Below are 25704 nucleotides of genomic sequence, written 5' to 3' on the forward strand. Positions count from 1 at the left end.
TTGAATAAAATTTTATCATTATGATTCAGTGGGACAAAATCTAGTAAAATTGATGTGACCTAGACATTCATTTCATATTTAAATATTTTAAAGCCTGTTTTTTATATGTAAGTTACTTGTTTTCTGAAACTCTTTGGTTAAATAAATCTTAAGTTTATAGCTTACAGAAGTGAAAAAGGAAAGTATGACCATATGCTTAAACTGTATTACTGAAAACATCAGTGGAAAGAAGCTAATAAAAGTTCAGAAATAAACTTTTTTTAAGGATGTAGTTGTGCTGTGGTGTGCTGATTTTGAACTTGCTGTATAGACCAGGCTGGCCTCAAACTCACGGAGAACTACTTGCCCATGCTTCTGCTTCTGCCTACTTTCTTAATACAGACACGTCTTTAATTCTCTACTTCATTCTTGTTAGGACACCAAAGAGCACACACAGATCCAGCACCGCTCGTGCTTTCCTTAGTGCTTAACTGGTAATACCCAGCCAGTGAGAAATACCTGATATCTGTTAAGATGAAAATTGTGTGGGGTTGGGGGATGAAAAGAGTTGGAGAGTGGGTAAATGTGATCAAAATACATTGTATACATGTATGGCATTCTCAAAGAATAAATGAAAATACTATCTTAAAAGAGAGGAAAGTTTATGTAAAGTAAATGGACTAGACTTTATTTGAGCACTGTGTGTGCAGGGGACTGTACTCCAAGTCAGAAGAGATTTAGGGAGGTATCCCTCAACATGGGCACCAAGCTCTTGCCAGCTAGGTGCCAAAGACAAAGATCCATTTGGTTTAGAATTGTTAAACCTTAGCTTGACATCATTGGCAGTTTGTGATGGTCAGACTGCTTAGAGTTTGCTGGCGGCTTCTGTGTGGTACAATGTCCAGTTTCATTGTATTATATGGCTTTCAGGTTGTTACATCGTAACCTAGAGTGGACGCTGCCCTTAACGGCCTCCCAATTAAAAGTCTCAGTAAAGATTTTTTAATGGTGGTAGGCATTTAGACATCATGTATTCAGGATATATAATGTACCACTGAGTCATACCCCAGCCCATGTTATTTTTTTTAATATATTTATTATCTACCATTCTAGGAATCAAAATGAGATTGTCAGGGTTCAGGACATGTACTTTTACTGTCTGCTTCTTCCTGCTGATTATTCCAGTGACCAGGAATTTTATAGCTAAAATATGTAAGTCCTTCACTAAGAAAATTATGACATTTTAATAAAGATGTAAAAGAGATTAATAAATCGTAAATTCTATATGATTATAATCCATACTTTGATAAGAGTTTTGCACAAAATTCTGGCTCTTAGAAAAGCACCCAGAAGAGAAAATAAGAATAAGGAAGAAAATGTCAAGAAAATCTCGTGATAAAAATATAGAAAACGGGGGCTGAGGAGGTGGCTCAGTGGTTAAGAGCACTGGCTGCTCTTCCAAAGGTTCCTGAGTTCAATTCCCAGCAACCACATGGTGGCTCACAACCATCTATAATGAGATCTGGTGCCCCCTACTGGTGTGCAGGTGTACATGCAGGCAGAATACTGTACACATAATAAATAAATCTTTTAAAAAATATAGAAAACACATTTATATTAACTAAAAAGTATGCGTGTGTGTATCTCCACCAGGACATTCACAGATAGCAGTGTTTGTAGTGGTGCCGTCTGTGAATCGGGCTGAGGATCTGTCCTAATGGAGTCAAGTTTTCGCGAACATGAAACAGCTCGTTAGTCACTGTTTTCAGTTATTGGGAGCAAGGGTTTGTGGGTTTCACTGCACAGTCTTGTTTTGTTAAGCTTGTTCCTATTTCTTGATGCAATTTAAACAGAATTTTCCCAATTTTATATTCAGATACTCTTTGTTAGTTTATTGTGCAGTTGATTTTGTTCACATCCTGTTAATGGAAACAGGTCCTATAAACTTGCTAATTTCATTTATTAGTTCTAAAAGTTTTGTAATAGATTCTTCACCATTTTTTATATATAAGATCATGTCATCTGTAAATAATTGATTCCTTATGACAGTTCTGGATAGCTGTTACTTCTTTTTGAGTTGCTGTTACATTCAATGCAACATCGAATGTAAACAGTAAGGAATTGACATTATGTTTTGGTTCCTGATCTAAGGAAAACTTTAAGCTTTCTGTCATTAGGTATAGGATCCTCCCTCCCTTTTTCCTTTCTTTTTTCTTTTCTTCCTTATCTCCTTTCTCCTTCTTTGTTCCTCTTTCTCTTCCTTTCTTCTTTCCTTCTTTCTTTTGAGACTTGGTTTTGTGGGTCATCTTGGCTTGCCATGAGCTCATTTTGCAGATTAGGCTGACCTTGAATTTGCAGCTGTCCTCCTGCCTCCGCTTTCTCAGTAATGGTAGTATAGGCATGAAGACGGTTCATAGTCATGGGCTGGAAGGGATTTGTCAAATACTTTTTTTTTCATTTTTATTTTGGTCTATTGGTGTTTTGATTTTCATTCTGTGACAGTTACTACATTAATTGATTTTGAGGTTTGACACCCCTGCTTTCCTGATTGCCTTATATAATTGTCTTTGCATGTGCTGAATTTAGTTTGCTGGTATCATAGATTTTTAGTACTCCAAGCTAGAAGGGTTATTGCTTTGTGTTTTTGTTATTTGGTTGTGGTATCAGGCTTTATAAAGTGATTTGGGAAGCAGTGCCATATGGTTTGAAAAGAAAGCCAAATACATATATGTATATATTATATGTTATATATACTATACAGTATATAAAATATATATTTTGTATAATATATATATATATATATATATATATATATATATATATATATATATATCCTAGTCTCTTCTTAAAGAAACTGACTTTATAGCAGAATGCAGAAAACAATCATCTCTAAATGTACTTCTGAGAACAGTGAAGGCTGTGGCTAAAGGGAATTAGGAAGCGTTTGATAAACTCTGATGGTATACTAAAACATAGACCAGTGAGTTTGCCCAGAGGCAAAATCTCAGAGTCTAGTCTCTGGAGTTGAGTATAGAACAGGAAGGCTTTTGGGTTCTGGAGGCTTTAGGAGGTAAATACAGATAGTGGAAGAAGAGACAATGATCTCAGACTTCCTGAGTTGCAACAGGGCTTCATTACTATCAGTGGCACTGTACAGAGGTAGAGTTGACATCTGGAATAGAGACGGAGAAAAGAAGCTTCCATTTGCTATCTGTACACAAGAAGTTAACCTCCAACAGGAAGTTAGGGCAAGAAACCAATACACTGCCCTCTTTGGAAGCTGGCCCTCCAATCAGGAGTTGGGGACAAAGCCAGTTGTTCTTGGTTGCAGGAGTCTGTGTTGGTTTCCATGTGGATGATTTGTGACCAGGGAAGAGAGAATGGATTACAGTGCACTTGCCATCGCTATTTTGACCAAATTCTACCAGGTTTTCTTTAGTAAAATTTCCTTTATTTGTTTTGTTTCCTTGCAACCATGTCAAGGCTTTACTAAACTTAGAGCTTTATTTTTAATTTTTTTATTTTTATTTTTCAGTTTCACTGGTGAGCAGGTTTGTGAAGCTTCTCCTCTGATTCGTGTGTTTTTAGGCTACGCTGAGATTAACTGTGTTTTCTTTATAGGGACACATGGAAGGAGAGGTGTGGGGTTTGGCCACACATCCTTATCTGCCCATCTGTGCTACTGTAAGTGATGATAAAACCTTAAGAATATGGGATCTCTCTCCTAGTCATTGTATGTTGGCAGTCCGGAAACTGAAGAAGGGTAAGAGGCTCTCAGACTTCAACAAAGATTAAGCTGTCACAGTCTTTTGACGTTCACAAATAGCCCCAGATGTCTCTTGTAAAGGATTATTGGGAATTCCCTCATCTTCCTGGGGTTGAACCCATGACATTCCAAGGGCAGGGTCATGGGAGAGATCCAAGGCAGGCTGATTTTATTCAGCTTTATTGTTTTTGCTTAACTGCTCTCTTAACAGCATAATACCAATTAGAGCAAAGTGTTGCCCTCACTTGTCCAATAGTGTAGATTTATTTTCACAGTTGACTCAGTTTTTAATTCTAGTATTTGCTTCTGGAGCTCTTGGTGCAGAGGTGGTATTATTTGGGTTCTAGTGCTCTCTTTTGCTTTTCCTTATAGCTCTGTATTTGCCAGCATTGAACGTGTCTGGGTTTACTTGGGTTCTCCTGCTTTATGCTTCCAGAATATGTGGTCTTTTATTTTGTGTTAATATTTAAAAAAAAAAAAAAAAACTGCCTGAAAAAAAAAAAAAAACAAAAAAAACTTCCTGGTGGCTCTCACATTAGGTTACAGGCAAAACTCATGATTCTGTATTTTTAGGTTTAAATACTCTTACTTAGTTATCCTCATTTTATTTAACATTAGTTCAAGAGGGAAGATTGGTTTTTCTGATTTGAAAGAGCTATGTGGTTTTTTGTTTTGTTTTTTTCTTTTTTGAGACAAAATCTTTCTAGCTGGCCTCAAAATCTATATAGACCAGGCTGGCTTCAGACTCACAAGTGCTCTTCCTCCTAAGTGCTGGGATTGAGTGTGTGAACTTTCACATTTGGTGGTATTGTGACAACTGCTTAAGTTAATGTAATAGTATTATTGATGTCATTCTGAGTTTATTATGAGACAGTGATGTAAATGGGCTGTCATAAGAAAAATGTTTGACAACTCAATTTTATAGCAATCAAGGAATAAGCATGGGTATAAATATACAATATGGCTTAATGTTTATATTAAAGTCTGAGAAGTGAATATATTTTGAATATTTACCGGCCTTTTGTGCTTCTTTCTTTAATGACACATGGGAAAGTCCCCATTAACAGCTTCTATTGCTGGCATGCTAGTGGCCACCTGTGATCTCAGTAGAGGGGGCATGCTTTCAAGTTTCAGGCCAGCCTGGGCTGTACAATAAGACCCTCTCTCAAAAACGAAACAAAACAAAAGCTCTTTGATATTCTGTGGTTTTAGATTTTATTGTTAATTCAGTCCTTTATAGTCACAATACACACCATAACTGAAATTCAAAACATAATAATTCAGTACTCAAGCAGTAGCTGACCTCATCATCAAGAATGTTCCTATTCCTTAGCCAGCCATGTCCTGTATATCTTCTAATTAATTAATTAGTTTTACATCTTATCACAGCTTCCTCAATCTTTATTTCTCCCAGTCCATCCTTCTCACCTCCTCTTCTCTCAACCCCTCTTCCTCGCTTTCTCTTCAGAAAACAGGAGGCCTCCCATAGATATCAACCCACTTGGGCTCATGAAGTTACAATAGGACTAGGCACATCTTTTATTGAGGCTACATAAGACAGCCCAGTTAGGGGAAAGGGATCCAAAGGCAGGCAACAGAGTCAGACAGCCCCCACTCCTGCTGTTAGGAGTCCCGCATGAAGACCAAACTGCACAACTGTTACATATATGCAAAGGGCCTAGGTTTCTCCCATGCCTGCTTTCTGGTTGGCAGATCAGTCTCTGTGAGCCCCTATGGGCTCAGGTTAGTTGACTTTTGTGAGTTTTCTTGTGGTGTTCTTGACCCCTCTGGCCTTCAGTCCTTCCTCCCCCTCTTCCACAGGATTCCCCAAACTCCACCTAATGTTTGGCTGTGGGTCTCTGTATCTGTGTCTATCAGCTGCTGAGTGAAGCCTCTCAGGTGATTGTTTTGCTGGGCTTTTCATTGCGAGTATAGCAGAATATCATTAATAGTGCCTGGGCTTGGCTGTCTTTCATTGCATGGGTCTCAGTTTGGGCCAGTCATTGGTTGGCTGTTCTTCTCAATTTCTGTTCCATCTTTAACCCTGCACATCTTGTAGGCAGGACAAATTAGGGGTCAAAGGTCTTGTGGCTGGGTTGATGTCCCAGTCTCTGCATTGGAAGTCTTTTCTGGTTATAGGAGATGGCCATTTCAGGTTCCATATACCCCATTGCTAGGAGTCTTAGCTAAGGTCACTCTTATAGATTCCTGGGAGTTTCCATTGTCTTAGATGTCTAGCTAGTCACAAAGATGCCCCCACATACCCATTCCAGTTCTTTCTTCCAGTGTTCTTTTCCTCCATCCTCTCCTCAACTTGATCCCTCCTGTTTTCCTCCTTATTCCCTCTTCCACGCAGTCCTCTCCCTCCATCTACCCCTGATGTTTATTCTGTTTTTTTCTTTTCAGTGAGATTCAAGTGTACCCCCTTGGGCCCTCCTTGCTACTTACCTTCTTTGGGTCTGTGGATTGTAGCATCGTTATCTTTATGGCTAATCAATTCTGAATTTTTATGGAATTTCTGTTTTTGGATTCTTGCTATCTTTTTGTGTCTTTCTTCATTCCACCCCTTCTCTCTTTGTGTAACCTCACATCTCTGTGACCTCCGATGGTGACCTCTCTTTTATAAGCTTTCTCCCATCGTTATTTAATGTTAGCTCATTTTAATTATTGTCAGTTTTTTTCTGCATCAAAGCCAAGAATCATGGGTTTGGTCAAGTTGAGTTCTCTGAAAATAATTTCTGAGGCTAATAAGATGACAGTATGGAGCAATATCTCTCTGTTCCTGTTGCCAGTAACAAAATGGCATATAGAACACTAGAAGTGGAAGTTCTGGAAATTGGAAGTAACATACATTGAATATGTGGCACAAACCTTTACACATTCCTGCTACAGAAAGTTTTTGTTTCAAGAGGAGCTAGAATGAAGCGGAGTTCCGTTCTACTATGAGATTTTAACATGACTTTAAGCACAGAGCTAAGAGAGGGGCACTTGGGAAGAGAGACACACCCAAAAGCATGATTGTGGGCTTCTATAAGGGAGTCATACTTCAGTGACTCAATGGCCTATATACTGTTTTGGAGAGTTTGAAGCTATCATGTACAAAGACTTAGTAAGACACTTCATAATCATAGGGAGATTCCCGAGGGACCCAACAAGACTACAATCCATAAGGTAAAAGTTTAGGTCACAGGGATGTAGCAAAGTAGAAGCGATACTTGTCTGAGATTCCCAGAAGGCATCTGGGAAGATAGTAAAGCCATATTTGAGCTCATACAGGCTTGGGCTTTAAACTTAGTTCACTGCTATTTTTAATATCCTTATTTGAAACTATTTACAAATAAAAGAGACACTGTCTCTATGTTGATAATTTATAGCAAATATTATCTATTGTGTTAGAATTTTGTTTCTTAGCTGGCAAGAGGCTTTAAGGAGACTATGGGGTAGAGGTTCCTTTTCCTTATGTCCCTAAAATGTTCTCTTTTTGTATCCTCCTTCAAACCTGTGGATGAGGTTGAGCCCACCTCCTCCTCTATTCTAAAAAAACATCTAAAGGATGTTTTGTCCTCTCTGTCCGTCCCTCCTGCCCTCGCTTCCTGAGTACTAAAGTCATATTGAGCCACCACTTTCAGCAGAGAGTGAAGTTGAATTGGATCATACCCAGGCCATCCACGCTGTGTCGCCTGTATCCCAGCCCTCCACGCTATGTCGTCTAGGGCTGCTGCTGCACTGCTATGGTGAATGGTTTTGATGGTTATTTTGTGGCTTATAAACATGAACATCTTTTTGTCCATCTTTGCTCTAGAGAATGCTGTATTTTGACCCAAGCTATGAGTCTAGCGACAGACAACTTAGGGTGTTTTTGGGAGTTCTTCAGAAAGATGAGCATTTCTTTCAAGGCAGCTAGCTGCTTCAGTTCAGACTTCTAAGATACAGAAAATAAGCAACTACGAGTGCTGCAAAAAAGAAAAACAAAAATGAGTTCTGGCAAGCAAGACTCAGAATTATGAAGTTTGATATCTCAGTCTTGTCAAGAGTCCAACCAAACGTTCAGGTTCAAAATTTCAGCATTCCCATTTAGTGTCCCAGTTTCCATAGAAGAAATGTGGTGAGGCAGTGTAATTAAATTGACATTATCATCATTTACCCACAAAGTTAAATTTGTGTTTAATTTTTATGTACCATTAGGTATTAGGAATTATTTTAAACTTGCTGTGGAAGCTTGTACTACTCCAACTTGGTCTGATCACTAAGACCTGATCTGATTACTTCTCTCTATAAATGATTCGTGCACACAGAATCTCTTGTATATCAGCTTGTAATCACCATTAGCACAGCCTTCAAAGGTGGGCGACACTCCAGCGCCCCAAGGCGGATAGTCATCACAGTCAGCAGCTGGAGATAACTTGGCTAACTGTGGTGCCTGCCTATGCTTTCGATCACTAGCATTTCATTACCTGTTGGCAAAGACTCAGACAGCTCAGCCCAAAGGTTATCAAGTGATAGCTACTAAAAAGCAGGTAATTATTAAAGACATGAGAGGATTCTGGAGGGTATAAAAGGAGCAACTCTAAGAAAGCAGATGTGCCTGTAGGGACAAAGGACAGTGAAAAGGGAGTGAACATGAAGTACTGGCTGTCTCAGGGTGGAATTCAGATCTCTTTGGAGGAGAGGGCCTTGATGCCACCATACCCTGTGCTTCCTGCCAGTGGTAAAAGAGTTTGCAGATGTGAGCCACAGCTAGTCTAGGAAAGCCTTTGCTATGATAGCACAGTGGTCCACAGCCCACTCCAACCCGTACAAATATATCTGCTGCCTCCAGTGCTCTAGAAGAAAGAAGCAAGGTCCCTTTCTTCAGTTGGGGCCTTGCAGTGTCACTCTGGTAGTGGACCAAGGACTACATTAGTGTGGAAGGGGTTAGGTAATAGGAAGAATAGTATATTTAAAAATAGTGTATTTAATATGTGGCAAAAGTCAGCACACTGGTAGTAACTAGAATACTATTTGCAATACAAGGCTGTGGGAAGATGTCTCCAGTTTAAAGACCTTATGTGGTTGGATCGAGGTGCTTTGTGTGCAGTTTCCTGGCATTAAATGGTAATTCATACCATTTAAAGGAGTGCAGTCTATATTGGGTTGTATACAGTGTGGGAGTTCGTATGAGGCCCAGTGTGCATGCAATTTCCAGTTGTACAATTTCTGTCATACAAATAAGGGCCATGCAAATAAGGGCAGTCCTGACCAGTCCAATCAGTCCTTGTCCTAGTTTGGCTTCTATTACTATGATAAAGCTCATGGCCAAAAGCAACCTGGAGAGAAAAGGATTTATTTCTGCTCACATCTGGGGTCCGTCAGGAAGGATAGTCAGGGCAGGAACTGAAACAAGATCCATGGAGAAGTGCTGCTTCCTGGTTTGCCCCTCTAGCTTCCTCAGCCTGCTTTCTTACACACCTCAGGACCACCTGCCCAGGTCTGGCACCACCCATAGTGGCCGCCCCCTCCCCCAACACCATCAATTCAGAAAATTCCTCCCAGGCTTGCTCACAGGACAATCCAGCGGCATTTTCTCAGCTGAGATTCCTTCTCAGATGACTCTAGTTTGTGTCTAACTGACAGACTAACCAGCACAGTCTTGGCCAGAGGCTGCGGTCACAGGCCAACAGGTTTCAGCTCTGTCATGCGAAGTAGCAGTTTGGGGGTTCTGGGCCATGCTGTGGAAAGCTCCCCGTGGAGGTGACTGCGTTGTCTGAAAAGTCCTCTTATCCATGGCTTTCCCTCCACAATAGCGTTCTTGACCAAAGCAAAGCTGGCTGACAAAGCAAAAGTATGCACAGGGTTCAGCTTTACTATCCTGTGACAGGGAAAAGAAGTCTGAATTTGGGGCTGGCTGGTAATAAATGACAAGTTCTGTCCAGATTTCTCATTACCAATGTATGCTTGATGATTAATTATTCCCAGTTCAGTCAGGTTTTCATTGCATACCAGCCCCATGCCACCCTTTAGATTCCATGCGAGTACTAATGCTCTAGACTTTTGCCTGAGCTTGCTGTACTTCTTGCTGTCAGGATAAGCATATTACTATCTTTTTATTTACCAGTTGTAGTTCTGACCCCTTTAAAATGAATAATAAAATCATTTATAATAAACAGTATTAAGATTACTTGTGTATAGTTTTGAAGCAGATCTTTCTAGTTGCATAGCATCCTTTTTAATGTTCACAACATTATTACAAAGATGGCCTTATTTTAAATTTTTGATTGGATACAACGGTCAGAGATAGCGCTCCCACTCCTACCCTCAGTCTTAACGTACACGTTGGCTTTTCTCTGGTAAAGTTTTTTTCTTTTGCATCACCTTTCTGTTAAGGTAAATAATAGTATGTTTTTTTTTTTTTTTAATTTAGAAGTCAGTTTGTTTTAACAGAATTTTTTTACTTCTTTCTTATGTTGATTTGAGGCCATAATACATTCAGGTTTCTCTTTATCATTAAATGTCCTTAAAGCACATACATGTGACAGAAATTCCCTGATGCTTTTCTTTTCTTTCAGGTGGGAGGTGCTGCTGCTTTTCCCCTGATGGAAAAGCTTTAGCTGTAGGTCTCAATGATGGAAGCTTCTTAATGGCAAACGCAGACACTCTGGAGGATCTTGTGTCCTTTCACCACAGAAAAGATATTATTTCAGATATCCAGTTTTCACCTGGTGAGATTGTGTTGACATTGTATTTGATTATTAGCATCAGTCTGGCAGTGAGTAATGTTTTCAATGTGTAATTTTTTTCTAACTTATTTTGCCTCAGACCATACTATCTTTGTCTCTGTCTGCCCATCCCCCCTCCCTCATCCCTCCCTCTGTGTGGTGTTTCAGTGTGTTGTATATCTGCATGTGTTATGTGTATACTTGTAGAGGAAAAGAGTAGATGTCTTGCTCAGTCATCATCCACCTTAGTCCTTTGAGATAAGGTCTCTTACTGAACCCAATGCTAAGCTAGCCAGCATATTCAACAGTTCTCCTGTTTCTGTCCCCCTTAGTGCTTGGGTCACAAGTTATAGCCATGCCCAGATTTTCACATGGGTGTGAGGATCCAAACTTAAGTCCTCATGTTTGCATAGCAAGCACTCTTACTACTGATCATCTCTCCAGTCCCAGAATTTTAATGTTTAATTAGGCAGCAAGGTGAGGTGTAAAAGCCCTGTACTTGCCAGGTGCAAATGTCTTGTTTAATCTTAATCTCTATGACACTAATTTTCTTAGTGACTTGGGCCAAGACACTTTAGGTAGACTTTACTTTTCATATTTGTGAATAAAAGGAGATAGATAACTATTTTTGATATAGTAATGCTTTTGAAAATACGTAAGTTTTATGTCATTGATTTCCTTGATTCATTGTCTACTACAGAGCCCACTACAATTTAGGCATGACTAATGAAAAGACAAAAATTTCTTATGTTGATTGTGGTCCATTTTCTCTCTGCCCTTAAGAGGGTTTTGGGGGGGAATGATTGATTGTATCAAAATTGGATCATACATGACTCTAAATTTTAGTGTCTACCTAACTAATATGTTATACTAAGAAATTGTACTTATGTTTGTTATTAATATTCTTGAAGAAATATATTGTCATTTGATATCAACATTTGTACATGATTATGGTATAGCTTATGAGACACTTAAGACTTCCCCCAAAAGATAGTAAGGTTTCCTCTAGTGGCAAAGTTAAAAATTCCTTCCTCAGGTGGGAGATGCCAAACGAGTGTTTCTGTTGTAGGTTCCGGGAAATACCTCGCTGTGGCATCCCATGACAGCTTCATAGACATCTACAGCGTGATGAGCAGTAAGCGAGTGGGGGTATGCAAAGGAGCCACCAGCTGCATAACCCACATCGACTGGGACGCAAGAGGTGAGACTTGACAGCTTAATGCTGGTAAGAGCACGCTGTGCCGGAGCACAGCGCTTTAGAGAGCAGCCGTGGTTCAGCACAAGGTGAAGAGCAGACAAGCTCAGGCTTTTCAGTAGTCCATCTGATGACATTCAAATGAGAGTGCGGGTGGTGACACAATGTTAGTTTTAAAGTAATTAAATTTTTATACAATAGAGATAGTTAGTCACGGTGCCCTTATTTTAGTCAGCTAAATTTCACACGTTTCAAATCTGGAAATAGAAATATAAGTGAAGATTTAAAAAGTACTTCTTCTGTTGTTTAATATACTATGTATTTTCTAAAACTCATAAGTTTATGGCATAGTATTTAATGAGTACTTCTTTGTAGAATGCATAGCAAATAACAATGTTTTGAAAAGTTTGGAAATGTTAAATATTTATATGCTCTCATTAATGCATATCTCACATTTTTAATTTTCCAAATTCCATATTATAAGTTAAGGTTTCCCAAATAATCCTTAAACTGTATACTTGTATGTTTAAAAAATTACAAGCAATTTTAACAAAAAATGTTTTAAGTTTCTTTTCAGTGTACATACCAACTAATGTATCTACCTACATAAAAATAGGACTTTTATGAGTGAAATTATTTAATGATATGGAGATCAAGAGAATGCGGTGATGTTGATACACTCACTATAGAGGAATCTGCCCTGGGGCCTTGCACATACTATGCAAGTACTCAACCACTGAGCTGTGTACCTACCCCTTTTCTTATTTTTAACTTCCAGACAGGGTCTCACTAAATCCCACAAGGTTGCCTTACATTCACTCTGTCCACGCAGTCCTGAAACCTGTGGGTATCCTGCCAGAGTCCTAGCCTCTTGAATATCTTGAAATACAGGCCTTGAACTGAAGTTTTCCTGCAAAAATGTAGACAAAATACAAATATCCATGCAAAAACATAACTGTCACTTCATAGGGAATAAAAGAGAGATTATTCTAGAGCCAAATATGAGTGATCATGGCCTGGGAACACAGACTCGGGTTACACCTATTACCATGTTCCAAGGCAGTAACAGTTCAATGAAGGTTTCATAGTCATAAAACAAGGCAAGACATTTTAAAAGACATTTGTTAGACCAGTACCATCTGTTGAAGACTTTTCATTTTTCCCATTGTATAATTTTGGCTTCTTTGTCAAAAATCAAGCATCCATAGGTGTGTGAATTTGTAGGGGCTCACAGAGAGTGAACCGCCAACCAGGAAGCTGGCATGGTACTCGCCTAGGCACTCTACACATGTTACAGTTGTGTAGCTTGGTCTTGTTGACTCCTAACCCTGACCTGCCTTTGGGGCCCTTCTACTGTTTGTATTGTCTGCTTTAATAGAAGAGGTGCCCAGTCCTGCTGCAGCTTGCTAGCCATGGGGGTTGATGTCCACTGGAGGCCTGCCTCTCTCTGAAGAGAAAGAGAAGTTAATGAGGAGGGAGGCAGGGAGACACTAGGAGGGAAGGAGGGAGGGAAGACCACAGTAGGGACGCAAAAGAAAGAAGAGAAAAAGAAAGAAAAAAGAGGAAAGAGGAGAGCGGAGAAAGAGAGTGAGAGCGCTGCGGGAAAGCACATTTGTGTGGAGATTGGGTAGGCGGGTTGTCACAGAGGGTCTGTGTGTTAGGCCTCGGGCTGTCCGCAGACATTCCTGCCTTGGGGTTGGTGGGACCTAGGCTCTAGCTATTCTGAAAGGATTTACCTAATTACTAGTTTCAAGAACTCTAGGTCACACACAGAGGTGGGCAGTATATCAGCACGTAGAGAACCACTTTGCAGACATTCCAGCTCTCCGTAGGGAATTGCACAAGCTCTGTTTTAGCCTGTGAGCTGTTTGTCACATGTTATGTTTTCTTTTCTTTCTGGGAATTTCAGTTCAAGGTAACGATGTCTTTCATTTTTCAATTTTCTTTTAAGGAAAGCTTTTACAGGTCAACACTGGTGCTAAAGAACAGCTATTCTTTGAAGCTCCCAGAGGAAAAAAACAAACTATCCCCAGTGTGGAGGTAGGAGGACGATGATGCTTGTAGGGATATTTATGTGGTTGACAGTGGTTTGGAAAGCTGAGGCCTCCTCCCCATCATTCAGCTACATATGATGATCATTCATTCTCACATTATTTGAACAGTTCTTTGAGCGAATTAATTTTACCAGGCTAGATAGAAACATAGATGGGTAAAGAAAAATAGATGCTTTTTAAAAGAAGGGATCTGGGCCTGGTGGAGCAGGCCTTTCATCCCTGTATTTTCGGGGGGGGGGGGGGGGGGGGGGGGGGGGGGGGGCTTTTTGGGGGGGGGGGGGGGGGGGGGGGGGGGAGGAAAGAGGCAGGTGGGTCTCTCTGAGTTCAAAGCCAGCCTGCTCTACATGGTGAGTCCTAGGCCAGGCAGCGCTTACATAGTGAGACCCTGTCTCAAAAGGAGATAGAGGGAATGTGAAGAGGTGTATGCTCAGCTGCACTTGAGTCCCTGTCCTAAAAAGACAAGAGGCACCCTTGGTAAAGAGAAGACATGCCACCTCCTTTGACGTGCTATGTGTATGATATCTTGTGAAGCCTGCGTACCTAAGATGATTGTTCTGGCAGTTGTGTATGAGGGTGGGAGAGGGGAGTGGAGAAGGGGGGAAAGGGGGAAGGAAAGAAGTATTCTCAGTCTTATGCCTGATAATATCACTAATTTTTATTTGACATGACCTAGGAAGAGATGCTCAGCAAATCTAACAGGAAAGAAGCCTAATAAAGAAAGGGGCTCTCGGAGTTCTTAATTCCTAGACTGATTGGAGAACATGTTTATAATGAATTAGTAGAGACTTAGATACACAGTAAGCATTGTTTTTGGCTAATCTGTGGGAAGAAGCAGGTTTACTTATATCTGTATGCTCAACAGCTATGACACATACTATGTGTATAGTACGCATGTCCTGAATGACACTATGTTGAAATTCTCCGCAGGTGACCAGGCTGGGAAGCTGTAAAACCAGCTGATTTAGCAGTTTTCCTGTTAAGTCTTAACTGTTACCGTGACAGAAAAATGTTCAGACTTGGTGTATTAAATATTGGAAACTTACAGCATTTTTTAAATTTTTAGGTGGAAAAAATTAGTTGGTCATCATGGACAAGTGTACTTGGTTTGTGTTGTGAGGGAATTTGGCCAATAATTGGAGAAGTCACAGATGTAACTGCCTCTTGCCTCACCAGTGACAAAATGGTTCTAGCCACAGGGGATGACTTGGGATTCGTGAAGCTGTTTAGATACCCAGCTAAAGTATGTGTTTCTATTTAACTTATCTAATGATGTAGTAATGAAAATGGTGGAAAGAATAGAAATTTCATTGTTTTAATAATAATAATAATGCATAGATAGTATGTAATGTTATATCACCAAAGGTTTGGAATTGTGTTCCCTATTCTTGGCATCATATTTATAGCTTTTATCTAAAATAAGTATTATAGTTTACTGAACTGTGCCTTGGCTTATATGTTACATTGTATAGTAGTTTTTGTTAGTAAAGACATAAATATCCCTCCCTCAGTATTACTTTCATCAGTATTGAATAATTTTGTAATTAGTGTAAATTTAACTTAAATATATACCCTTAAGAGTCAATATAAGCTTTATAGATGTTGGGTTTTACATTAGAAAAGAAGGCAATCAAATATTTAAATACCTATAAAATTAAATAACGCTGATTTAATATGATTTATTTTTTTCTGAACCCAGATGGAACAGATTCTTTATGTATTCTATATAACCTAGGATGTGTTGTTTGATTGTTCAGTTCATTTTTTCTACTAAGCTCTGTCCATGCTATTGTAAAACATTAGGCTTATGCTTACTATAGAAACAAAACTTATAGTACAAGTTCATTTCTTCTTAATTGTCATAAATTAAGTTATATATTATTATGAACTATTATGAACATAAGCAAAATTTGAAGTGGAGTGCTGAAATAATATCATGGTCTATAGTTCATTGTGGCTTCAGCTGCCCATACTAGCATTTTAGATACTCATTGAAATGAACACATAGGTTTAAAACTTACTGTAAACTCAGGCACCCAAGAAAACTTTCCAGACCTGGGGATTTGGGTTTGTAGGATGCAGGTTACCCCGCCTATCTGATCTCTAATAGGAAAAGGGAGGAGAGGAAGGATGGTGATCACTGTTGCAAGAATCATACAGTCATTGAGAACCTCTGTAACTTGAGGACAGATTCATCCTCCTTAACAAAAATGAAAAAAAAAAGTTTTTATTACATTTATCTGTGGGGAGGAGCTTATTGCCTCATGGCCTGCATGCATGTCAAGGCCAGAGGACAGCTTGAGAGAATATGTTCTCTCCTTCCATCAAGTGGGTCTAAGAATTAAACTCTAGTCACCAGGCTTGGCAGTGTCCCTTTATCTACTCAGCCTTCTCAGCAGTCCCCTGATTTCTGCTGTCTTCTCTGCCTCTCCCCTGAGAATTCACTGACTTTACTATGCTTTTACTTATCTGTTTGTTGGGGAGGGGCTGTCTATGTGCATGTGGAGGTCGGGACACTTACTGAAATTGCTTCTCTCCTTCTCCAGTATGGCTTCTAGAGATCACACTCATCCTTACACTTGGCAGCAAACACCTTTACCTGCTGAACCATCTCCCTGACCACGATGCTTTATTTAAGAAACTTTATTTTAACAACTTTGAAAAGATGTCCACTTAAAACCTGTATATAGTTTATTATCAATCTCAAATTTATTTGCGTAACTAAACTTTCCAGAGTCTAGAACTTAGAGTTCTCCTGGTATTTAAAAGGGAAATACAGTTCTGGAGAATGTAGTTCTACAGTAGAGTACCTGCCTACTGCCTAGCAGGTGTAGCACACCAAAAGATGCAAGAAGGAAACTGTGTGTGTGTGATACTTAGCAAAGGAAGCACAGTAAACTGAGGTGAAATAAATTGTATGTGTGTACATATAAATAAATATATATATATATATGTATATAACTTGAAAAACAAAAGTGTCAGTACTAGAATTGAGAAAGAATGTTTGATTTTGTTTTATCTTTAGGGAAAATTTGGAAAGTTTAAGAAGTATGTGGCTCATAGCACACATGTCACAAATGTTCGCTGGACTTATGATGACAGCTTGCTGGTTACCCTGGGAGGAGCAGACATGTCCCTAATGGTGTGGACAAATGAAGTGGAGAGCTATAGAGAAAAAAAGTCCTATGATAGTGAAGAGTCTGATATAGATTCTGAAGAAGATGGAGGTATGTAATTTTTAAACATTTTAACAAAATATTTTTTAATTAATTTATTTTTTATTAATACAATTTATTCATTTTGTATCCCAGCTGTAGTCCCCTCCCTCGTCCCCTCCCAATCCCACCCTCCCTCCCTCTTCTTCTCCTATACCACTCCAGAAGTCCACTGATAGGGGAGGTCCTCCTTCTCTTCCCTCTGACCCTAGCCTATCAGGTCTCATCAGGACTGTCTGCATTGTCTTCCTCTGTAGCCTGGTAAGGCTGCTTCCCCCTCAGGTGGAGATGATCAAAGAGCCAGGCACTGAGTTCATGTCAGAGACAGCCCCTGTTCCCCTTTCTAGGGAACCCATTGATTTAAACTATAGAAGTTAAAAATGATAATCATATTTGAGCAATTGTGTTATTAGTGTTTGGGTCAGTTTTACAAAAAATTATTTTTGTGATTTATGACTGGTATGTATTGATGACTTAGATATTCATTATCTATAAGACAGCCAATAATATTTTAAATCAGTGCTGTTAGAAGCTTTTATATCATTGAGCTTTATATTTTAAAATAATTTCAGTTTTCTGTATGTGTCAGTAATAGTAATTATAAAAACACAGGCTGAATAATTAACCACTCATACTTAACAGTTGAGGATAATATACGTGTACTTATGAACATAATATTCTTAATAAAAATGAAATAATTAACTTCATTTTTGTAACTTCAGTAATGTACAATTACATATTATTAAGTATTCTTCACATAACTTTTTCTAGTTGCATATTTAGAAATGTGCCTTTAATAATTTATTTTATATCGTTGGAAGAAGATGAATTTATAATAATGTAATTGGTTACCTGCTATCACCTAATAGCATTTGTTTTGATGATAGGCTATGACAGTGATGTTACAAGAGAGAATGAAATTAGTTATACCATCAGAGCCTTATCAACTAATATTCGCCCGATGTTTGGAGTCAAGCCTCATTTGCAACAAAAAGAGCCATCAGTTGATGAGAGGTAATAATCAAGTTTAAAGTTTGATGAGGAAAAAGTACTAATATAAAAATGTGATTTATATCTTTTAAATGGGTTTCTGTAGAAGCTAATAGCAGTATTGATTTATGCAGTTGTGTTCCGCTGTCAGAAACTGTCCTTAAGTACTGTTGGTGCTGACACTCTTTGCAAGGAGTTCAGGGAATATTGCATCAATATAGAAAGTTATTATGATTAGATTGATCTTATTTTCTGACTTTCATAGCTGGGTAATAGATTGGGAAAGAGATAGAGGTGTGACTCAATCTTTAAAAGCCCTGTCTGCATTCTCAGTGAAGGGTAGCTGTCATTATTTCAAAACTTTTACAAAAAGACAATTTGAAGTATAGCCTGCCTTTAATGGAAATGACTGGTCTTGATAAGGAACCAACACATGAAGATCGGTTTTATGCAGTATGCTTGTGTGCATGCATATAAGTACATGTTTATGTGAGTGTGCATATATACAAGTGCCCGTGGACATTAGCTGTTGTTTCTCAAGAGCTAGCCATCTTTGTTGTTGTTATTGAGAAAGTCTTTCACTGGCTTGGAATTCTCTAAATAGGCAAGTCTGGCTGGCCAGGGAGTGTCAGGGTTAACACCTGGGTTTTTCCATGGGTTCTGAAGATTGAACTTAGGCCCTCACGCATGTAAGGCAAACATATAGGGTGTCTCCCTAGCCTAGCACAAATTTTTTTAGCAAAGTCTTTGTTCAGAAGAGAGTTTGATCTAATGTTTTCTAAGTCAAGGATGGAGAACGGAGAAGGGACTTGGGAGTTGGGGCTGTGGCCTGATGATAGAGCACTTGCTAGAAGCAGCGAGGCCCTGCGCTGTACCTTCAAAATCACAAACAACAAAATAAGCCTGTGGCACAGACTCCACACGTGAAAAGGGTGAAACAATAAAAGACATTATCTAGAAATAGTGAGAAACACTGAGGTGGTGGTGGGTGAGTGAGCAGTGACGTCAGAAAAGGCTGTGCTAAAGGAAACTTCGTTAAAAGTTCCTATTTCACGGAAAAGAAAAAAAAAAGTGAAACATGGGTCTAGTATTCAGGGACAAAGATGAAGCTAGGGCTGCACCTAACAATGGGGAAGGAGACAGCTAGGCACTCTGAGGACTGCTGCCAGCATTCCAGGGAATGCAGCTCCTCTCTGCTTCCCAGAATTCCACAGAGTACCCTAGGTCATGACAGTGGGTGGGCATCTGCAGAGCAGTCAGAGGGCGACTGTGCATTCGCTCTGTGTGAAGAGGCAAAGTATAAAAGCATTTTTAGGAACGTCGTTCATACCGTGGTCTTAATACTTGTATTAAAACTCCAGGGTGAGGCAGCTTGCTAGAAGATAGCGTCTAGTGTTGATGTTTATTCATTTGGAGTCGTTAAAAGGCCAAAATACCCGTTTATGTCATTTACCAGTGTGACCCTGAAAAAATATTCATCTGTTCATACCCTGTTTCTTTTTGACTGGCAGAATGAGAGCTATAATCTTTATCTGTGGATTATTTCAAGTAATAAATAAAATCATAAACAATTAAATAAATATAGCAAATATTTTATATCTGAGGTATTTAGTTAAAGTAAACTATTAAGAAATGGATCTTTACCGCTGACACTGCTCTCAGTGAAGTAAAGAATAGACTGGCATGATGTTGCACATCTTTAATCCCAGCACGTGGGAGGCAGAGGCAGATCTCTGTGAGTATGAGGACAGCCTGGTTTACAAAGCAAATTCCAGGCCAGCCAGAGCTCCAAAGTGAGAGCCTGTCTCATGAAAAAAGAAAGAGTAATCTAACATACTAATCCTGAAATAAATATTCACAAAGTAATGAGTACTACCTGAATACTTATTAATTACAGGTATACATATAAATAAACAAATATGAATTTTGTAATGAAAAGTAAAAAGGGCCATAATCTCTTTCATAGGTTATAGTGCTATTTTTCAAAGAATTTTTATCATTCATCAGACCAGTTTATTATGTAACCTAACTTTACTATAGAAGCTGTAATTTGTCACAGTAAAGCAAATTTCTTCGTCCTTGGTGAAGCAACCCATGTGCCGGCAGATGGAAATATTTTCGTCTTTTGAAGGACTATTTAATGCTGTTATTACTGTAACTATTTCTGTTTTTTTGTCTTCTTGAGACAGGGTCCCAGGCTTTCCTTGGGTGCATACTTTTTCTGCCTCTGCATCTTTAGTGCTGGTCGCACAGGTGCAAGCCACCATGCCCAGCTCTAGTTGGGAGTTTTTGAAGCTAACTCCTCAGAATTATTTCTGAATTTTGTTTTTGCATTTCATTCTCATTTTCTGTAGGTGTCAGTTCTGCTAAATTCTTTTGAAAATGCTGAGACATTAGTCACTAATGTGGCTCAGAATATTCCTCATTTTCACAAAAATGATAAAAGGAGATTAAAAAGTTGCTTCTTTTGCCAGTTTTGAATATGTTACTCGAAGTATGCTTTACTTGTTTAGATAGTTGTTTCATATTTTAATGTTAGTCGTTAAATGTTAATCAGTTACTTCATAAGCCATTAGGCAGTGAGTCACCTACCTTAAAGGAAATATTTCTGATGTCAGTTGACTACTATTATATTTAGTTAATACTTTGTGGCTATTTTTCTAAATGATTTGAATAGTGATATGACTTTTTCAATAAAGATAGCAAATATAATCAAGTTTTTTATACTTTAATGTAAAATCTGTTATAAAACTAGAAATTTTATATTTTCTTAAAAGTTTTTTTGATGTTACTTTTATTCTGCTTACTTATTGTTATATGTATTAACCATCAATTTCCTATGTGTTTCTCCACTCTCTTTTCCTTTTCCTTTCAAAGACAGGGGGTAGTAAGGTAAGTGATTTATTAAAAAACATATTCTATTAAAATGTTTATTATTCTGTTTTGATCCTTAAGAGTATTTTAAGGCATTGATTTTTCCTATAAAACATTTAATTACATTTGACAAAATGAAATGTAGTTGTTATTTTGAGAGTAGGCTTTTGTTATGAGTTAATTTTACAAATGACTTTTCATGGACTGAAAAAAATTATTCAGTTTATAAACATTTGTTTAATGATGTATAATATACACATTCATTCAAAAATTAAAATGGGTAATTATGGTATTTTTATGTTTAACAATATTACATGGATAAAGAAGGCTGTTAGAGTACTGGCTTGCAGCTACTTTCAGTGAGATGAAAATGTCTTCAGAGCAATTCTAAAGGAGACAACATGAAAATGAGTCAATTTTAGAAGTAAGAGAAGATCACAGATTCTAGAAAAGTGACTGGAGAGGACGATGATAAAAATGCATTTAAGACCAAATTGTTCAGAAACTCAGTTGGTGTCCTTGAATAATTTGGCAGCAGAAATTGTCCAAGAAATTAATTATTCATTTTCAACAGAATAATATATGCAAAGATGAGTCCAGAGTGTGGCTTTGACCTCCGAAGAGGCCCACATAATCTTACATGACCTTAACAGAAACGAAACACCTAGACCTTGGCCTGTATGTTAGTGTGTGGAGCTCAGTACTCCACACACACTAAAGGAAACTGTGACAGTTCTGAGTACTGTAGAAGAAAGCACAGGGGGAAGAAAAGTTGAACACTCAGTTATTTAGGAATCACTTGTTTGCAAACATGAAGCTAAGTAGAGCTGTAATTGCTGTCTTGGATATGGACAGCTTCTTATGTGGAATAACCTCACCATCACAAGTGTTCGTGCTCCTGTGCTTGGATCATCTGGCAGGAAAGTGTGACAGGGGGCTCCTGTGATCCTATTCAGTTCTGAGTATGTTGTCATTACTCTCCTCCTGCCCCTAACTCTGAATCCAGGCTTCCAGTGTTAGGCCAGTGTTCCAGCTGCAAACCCTTGTGTTTTTATTTCATTTTATTTTGGTGTTTTGAGACAGAATCTTGAAGTGTGGCCAGAGCTGGCTTGAGGTCCTTTCTCCTCAGCCACCCAAATGCTGGGATTCCAGTCATATGTCACCTTCCAGGCTTCATTCTACTATTCAAGGAAATTTTCCTTTTGGTGTGGGAGTGGGAGGTGTTTTGGTTTGGAGACAGAGCCTTGATATGTAGCTCTGGCTGCCCTGGTACTACTAGTGCTGCTCAAGTTAGCCTTGAACTCACAGCAGTCCCTGTGCCACACCTTCCCAGAGTGTGCTGGCATTAAAGAAGAGCACCATCACTCATACTCGGTTGGCATTTTTCTTTTTAAGGGTATTTCCTTTGGTAGCCAAGTCCCAAACTCACAAAGCCCTGAATGACTGAATCTCCCTGCTTCAGTTGGTACCTGGAGAGCCTTCTTAAATCTGACTGGTGGTCTCATTACAACTTCCTTAAAGCGTCCCATTGATACCTGGATAAGGATCTCTTTTCCTTTCTTAAGAACAAAGATAAGATTAAATATTTTGCTTGAATGACACTCTAAAATCTACCACAGAACATTCTGAATTCTCATATGTTTACCTTTTTATCTTCTGACTTCTCTGCCATAAATTTTAAAGCTTTTTTAATGTACACTAATAAACTAAAAACAAGCATGTAATATACGAAATATAGTTTATCTGTGCTGAACCTAACAATATTCAATTATGTGAGATACTGTAATAATGTTTAAAATTCAAATATGTGCTATAATCCTTCTCCTTTTCTATCTGCTGCTGAGAAGAGGATCCAGGTAACCCTCTCCTTGTTATGTTTACAAAACAAAATTTTGTTTTTATCATCTCTCCTATTTGCACTTAAGATGAGTTCTTTACCTGTGTTCCCACTTTTCCTCCCTCTGAAGGAATAGCAACTTAATTATTTAGCTTACAGAAGTCACTATATTACCAACCTCTTATGCATCCGAATTATATAGTTTTACAAGTCAAATAATTTCATTTTAGGCAGTCATGTGATTTATATAAATAATATGTATAAAAATTAAATTATGTTTAATTTTTACATAAGGTTATATAGATAAAACTTGTTTAAAACTATCAGATACTTATACATTGAGTAATGTTCACCAACAAAATTGACTTGGGAGAAAAACCAGGCTTTATACCTTCTTTGAACTACTCTTGGTAGGAACATTCTTAAATATTAAGTATTATAATTTTAATTTTATTTTTACTTATGGAAATTCAAAAATATGAAGGTTTGGGCTTTCAATTTCTATGATAACTTGGTAACTTACATGTTTTTGATAAAGACATTTTTATGTCACCAGTCATTTCATGCTCTATGTAAGTATATACGTTTATTTAACACTATTTTTCACTACTTAGGATCAAATGTAGGCTTTGCTCATGCTAGGCCACTGTGCTTACCAGATTTCCAAACTCTGCATTTCTTTATAATGTATGTTCAGCATGCAGCACTGGGCTGGAGAGATGGCTCAGTGATTAGGAGCCCTGGCTGTTCTTCCAGAGGACCTGGGTTCCGTTCCCAGCACTCCATGGTAGCTCACAACCATCCTTAATTCCAGGGCATCTGATGCCTCTTCTGACCTCTGTGAGCTCCTACATGTATGTGATGCTCATGTATACACACATACACACACAACTAAATATTTTTTAAGAGATGCAATACTTCTTTTAGCTTTGAAAATATGTAACTTGACAGTAATTTTGAAATTTATTTATATGGCTTTAATAAGTTATTAAACATTGGAAGTTTTTATAAAATTAAGGAGTACTACTTCCAGTTTAGCTATAAATTTAATATGTGAAATTTAGGGAGGAGTTAATGAATGATTTAAATTTAGTGTTCAAATTATAAAATATTTAAATAATACTTTAGATGAACTAGTAAGTGGCTTTTAAAAATTAAAGGTTTTACAAAAGCAACTCCACAATTATATGATTATATTATATGATTAATTCAAAATATGAATATGTACCTTTTTGGAATAGGGAACATTTTAGTAGATTCTGAGAAGATAAGAGAGAGCTTGATTCAAGAGCTAGTATATAGAGAAAGGTGATAAATATTCCATCAATAGATTATGGAAGAAGGAAATTTGGAGACCTTTTGTGGGGTGTTGTATTGTTTACACTGCTTTGTGACTATGAAATGCATTCCTGAATAACTTTCTGATAGTGAGGCCGTTAGTCACCATGAGGGAATCCAGGCAGTGGGATAGTAAAAGGAGGAGCATGGAGGGACATACAAGTTTGAATTCATGTAAATTATGTTACCAATAGGGTAGAAAGTTCATGAAAATGTTATTCAAATTCACTGTCAGAATGTTTTACATATGTGCTACATAAGGGATGCTTTACAGCAGTAATCTAGGCTTTGATGATAATGTACCCATCCAGGAATGTTTGAGTATGTCAAACTAATATTTTTATGTTTGCCTCTTCTTATTCTATGTTATTTACATTATAAGACACAGACCAAAGATATTTAAAGTAAAAGTTAATATAAATATTGTTCTTTCTACATTAAAAGTTATAAAGATATAGAGTACACAGACTAGTAGAGGAAAGTAGGCTTCCTTTGGGGAGGTTGATGTTTTTGGAGGGCAGGGTGGGAGACCCAGTGGAGGCCTTAGGTGATCTGCCCTTTCTTTTTCCCACTTCTCTTTTCCAGGCCCCCAGTGAGTAGGGCCCCACCACAGCCAGAGAAACTTCAGTCAAACAATGTTGGCAAGAAGAAGAGACCCATAGAGGTAAGGAAAACAAACCTCCCAATATTCCCAAGCTTCCTTAAAAAAAAAAAAAAAAAAAGAGGGCTGGAGAGATGGCTCAGAGGTTAAGAGCACTGGCTGCTCTTCCAGAGGTCCTGAGTTCAATTCCCAGCAACTACATGGTGGCTCACAACCATCTATAATGAGATCTGGTGCCCTCTTCTGGTGTACAGGTGTACATATAGATAGAACAATGTATATGTAATAAGCAAACAAATAAATCTTTAAAACAAACAAAAAGAAATCATTCAAGTTTTGCCATTAATTTTCATGAAACCAGGCATATCAAATTATATTTGCTTGGTTAGTTGTAAAAGTTGATTGCTTAGCCAGGTACAGGGGTAATCCCAGCACTCAGAGAGGCAGAGGCATCTCTGTGAGTTTGAGGCCAGCTTGGTCTACAAAGTGAGTCCAAGACAGCCAAGGATACACAGAGAAACCCTGTCTGGAAAACCAAAAAATAAAACAAGCAAAAATAGTTGGTTGCTTAGTTCTTACTCAAGTCTGAAATTTGAATTTGTATCTTTTCCTTTAATTTCAAAGGAGTCTTTTACTTTTATATAAATAATGGCCTGCATTGATCTGTATCTTGGAGAACATCTAAATGTAAATCTATATGAATGGTTCCTGGCCAAGGGAAGCGCAGACCCTAGGTGGTGTCTTACAGTTAGTAAATTGATTTTAAAAGTTAAAGATTAAATGTACTATTTCAGGAACTTTTCACCCCATGTAATATATTTACTATATAGAGTTTGTTTCTCCCCTCTTCAGGCATTACAGAATGCCAGTGTGTGCAGCAAACAAGCAAATGACATGAGGTCCAGCATAAGAAAGGTGTATAGCTGTAGGAGTAACGATTGTAGTTTCCTCCACCACCCAATAAGGACAATGAAAATGAATGTTTCTAGTTGTAGGATTCTCTGCCAGAACTTTACCCATGACTTGTTGTCAGAAACAACTTTGGGTACACAATTTATGGTAAATATGTAGAATAAATACTTGGGACACCTTCTCCTTCCTAGATGTTCATATATATATATATATATATATATATATATATATATATATATATATATATATAT

The 25704-nt window shown here is 38.1% G+C and overlaps 1 protein-coding gene across 1 annotated transcript in view; it reads left to right on the top strand.

Annotated features, from left to right (window-relative positions):
• Nucleotides 1-25704, top strand: part of Eml5 (EMAP like 5) — a 106493-nt gene that overhangs the window by 60307 nt on the left and 20482 nt on the right. The window contains exons 21-30 of the mRNA XM_055593195.1: nucleotides 3601-3742; nucleotides 10291-10443; nucleotides 11510-11641; nucleotides 13587-13675; nucleotides 14753-14929; nucleotides 16712-16913; nucleotides 17789-17915; nucleotides 20769-20783; nucleotides 22613-22621; nucleotides 24526-24604. Coding sequence (XP_055449170.1) covers nucleotides 3601-3742; nucleotides 10291-10443; nucleotides 11510-11641; nucleotides 13587-13675; nucleotides 14753-14929; nucleotides 16712-16913; nucleotides 17789-17915; nucleotides 20769-20783; nucleotides 22613-22621; nucleotides 24526-24604 — 1125 coding nt within the window. The remainder of the gene's footprint in view (nucleotides 1-3600; nucleotides 3743-10290; nucleotides 10444-11509; nucleotides 11642-13586; nucleotides 13676-14752; nucleotides 14930-16711; nucleotides 16914-17788; nucleotides 17916-20768; nucleotides 20784-22612; nucleotides 22622-24525; nucleotides 24605-25704) is intronic.

The sequence above is a fragment of the Psammomys obesus genome, unplaced genomic scaffold, assembly GCF_907164565.1.
Source record: "Psammomys obesus unplaced genomic scaffold, mPsaObe1.curated_primary_1811, whole genome shotgun sequence".
In the NCBI taxonomy this organism is placed as follows: Eukaryota; Metazoa; Chordata; class Mammalia; order Rodentia; family Muridae; genus Psammomys; species Psammomys obesus.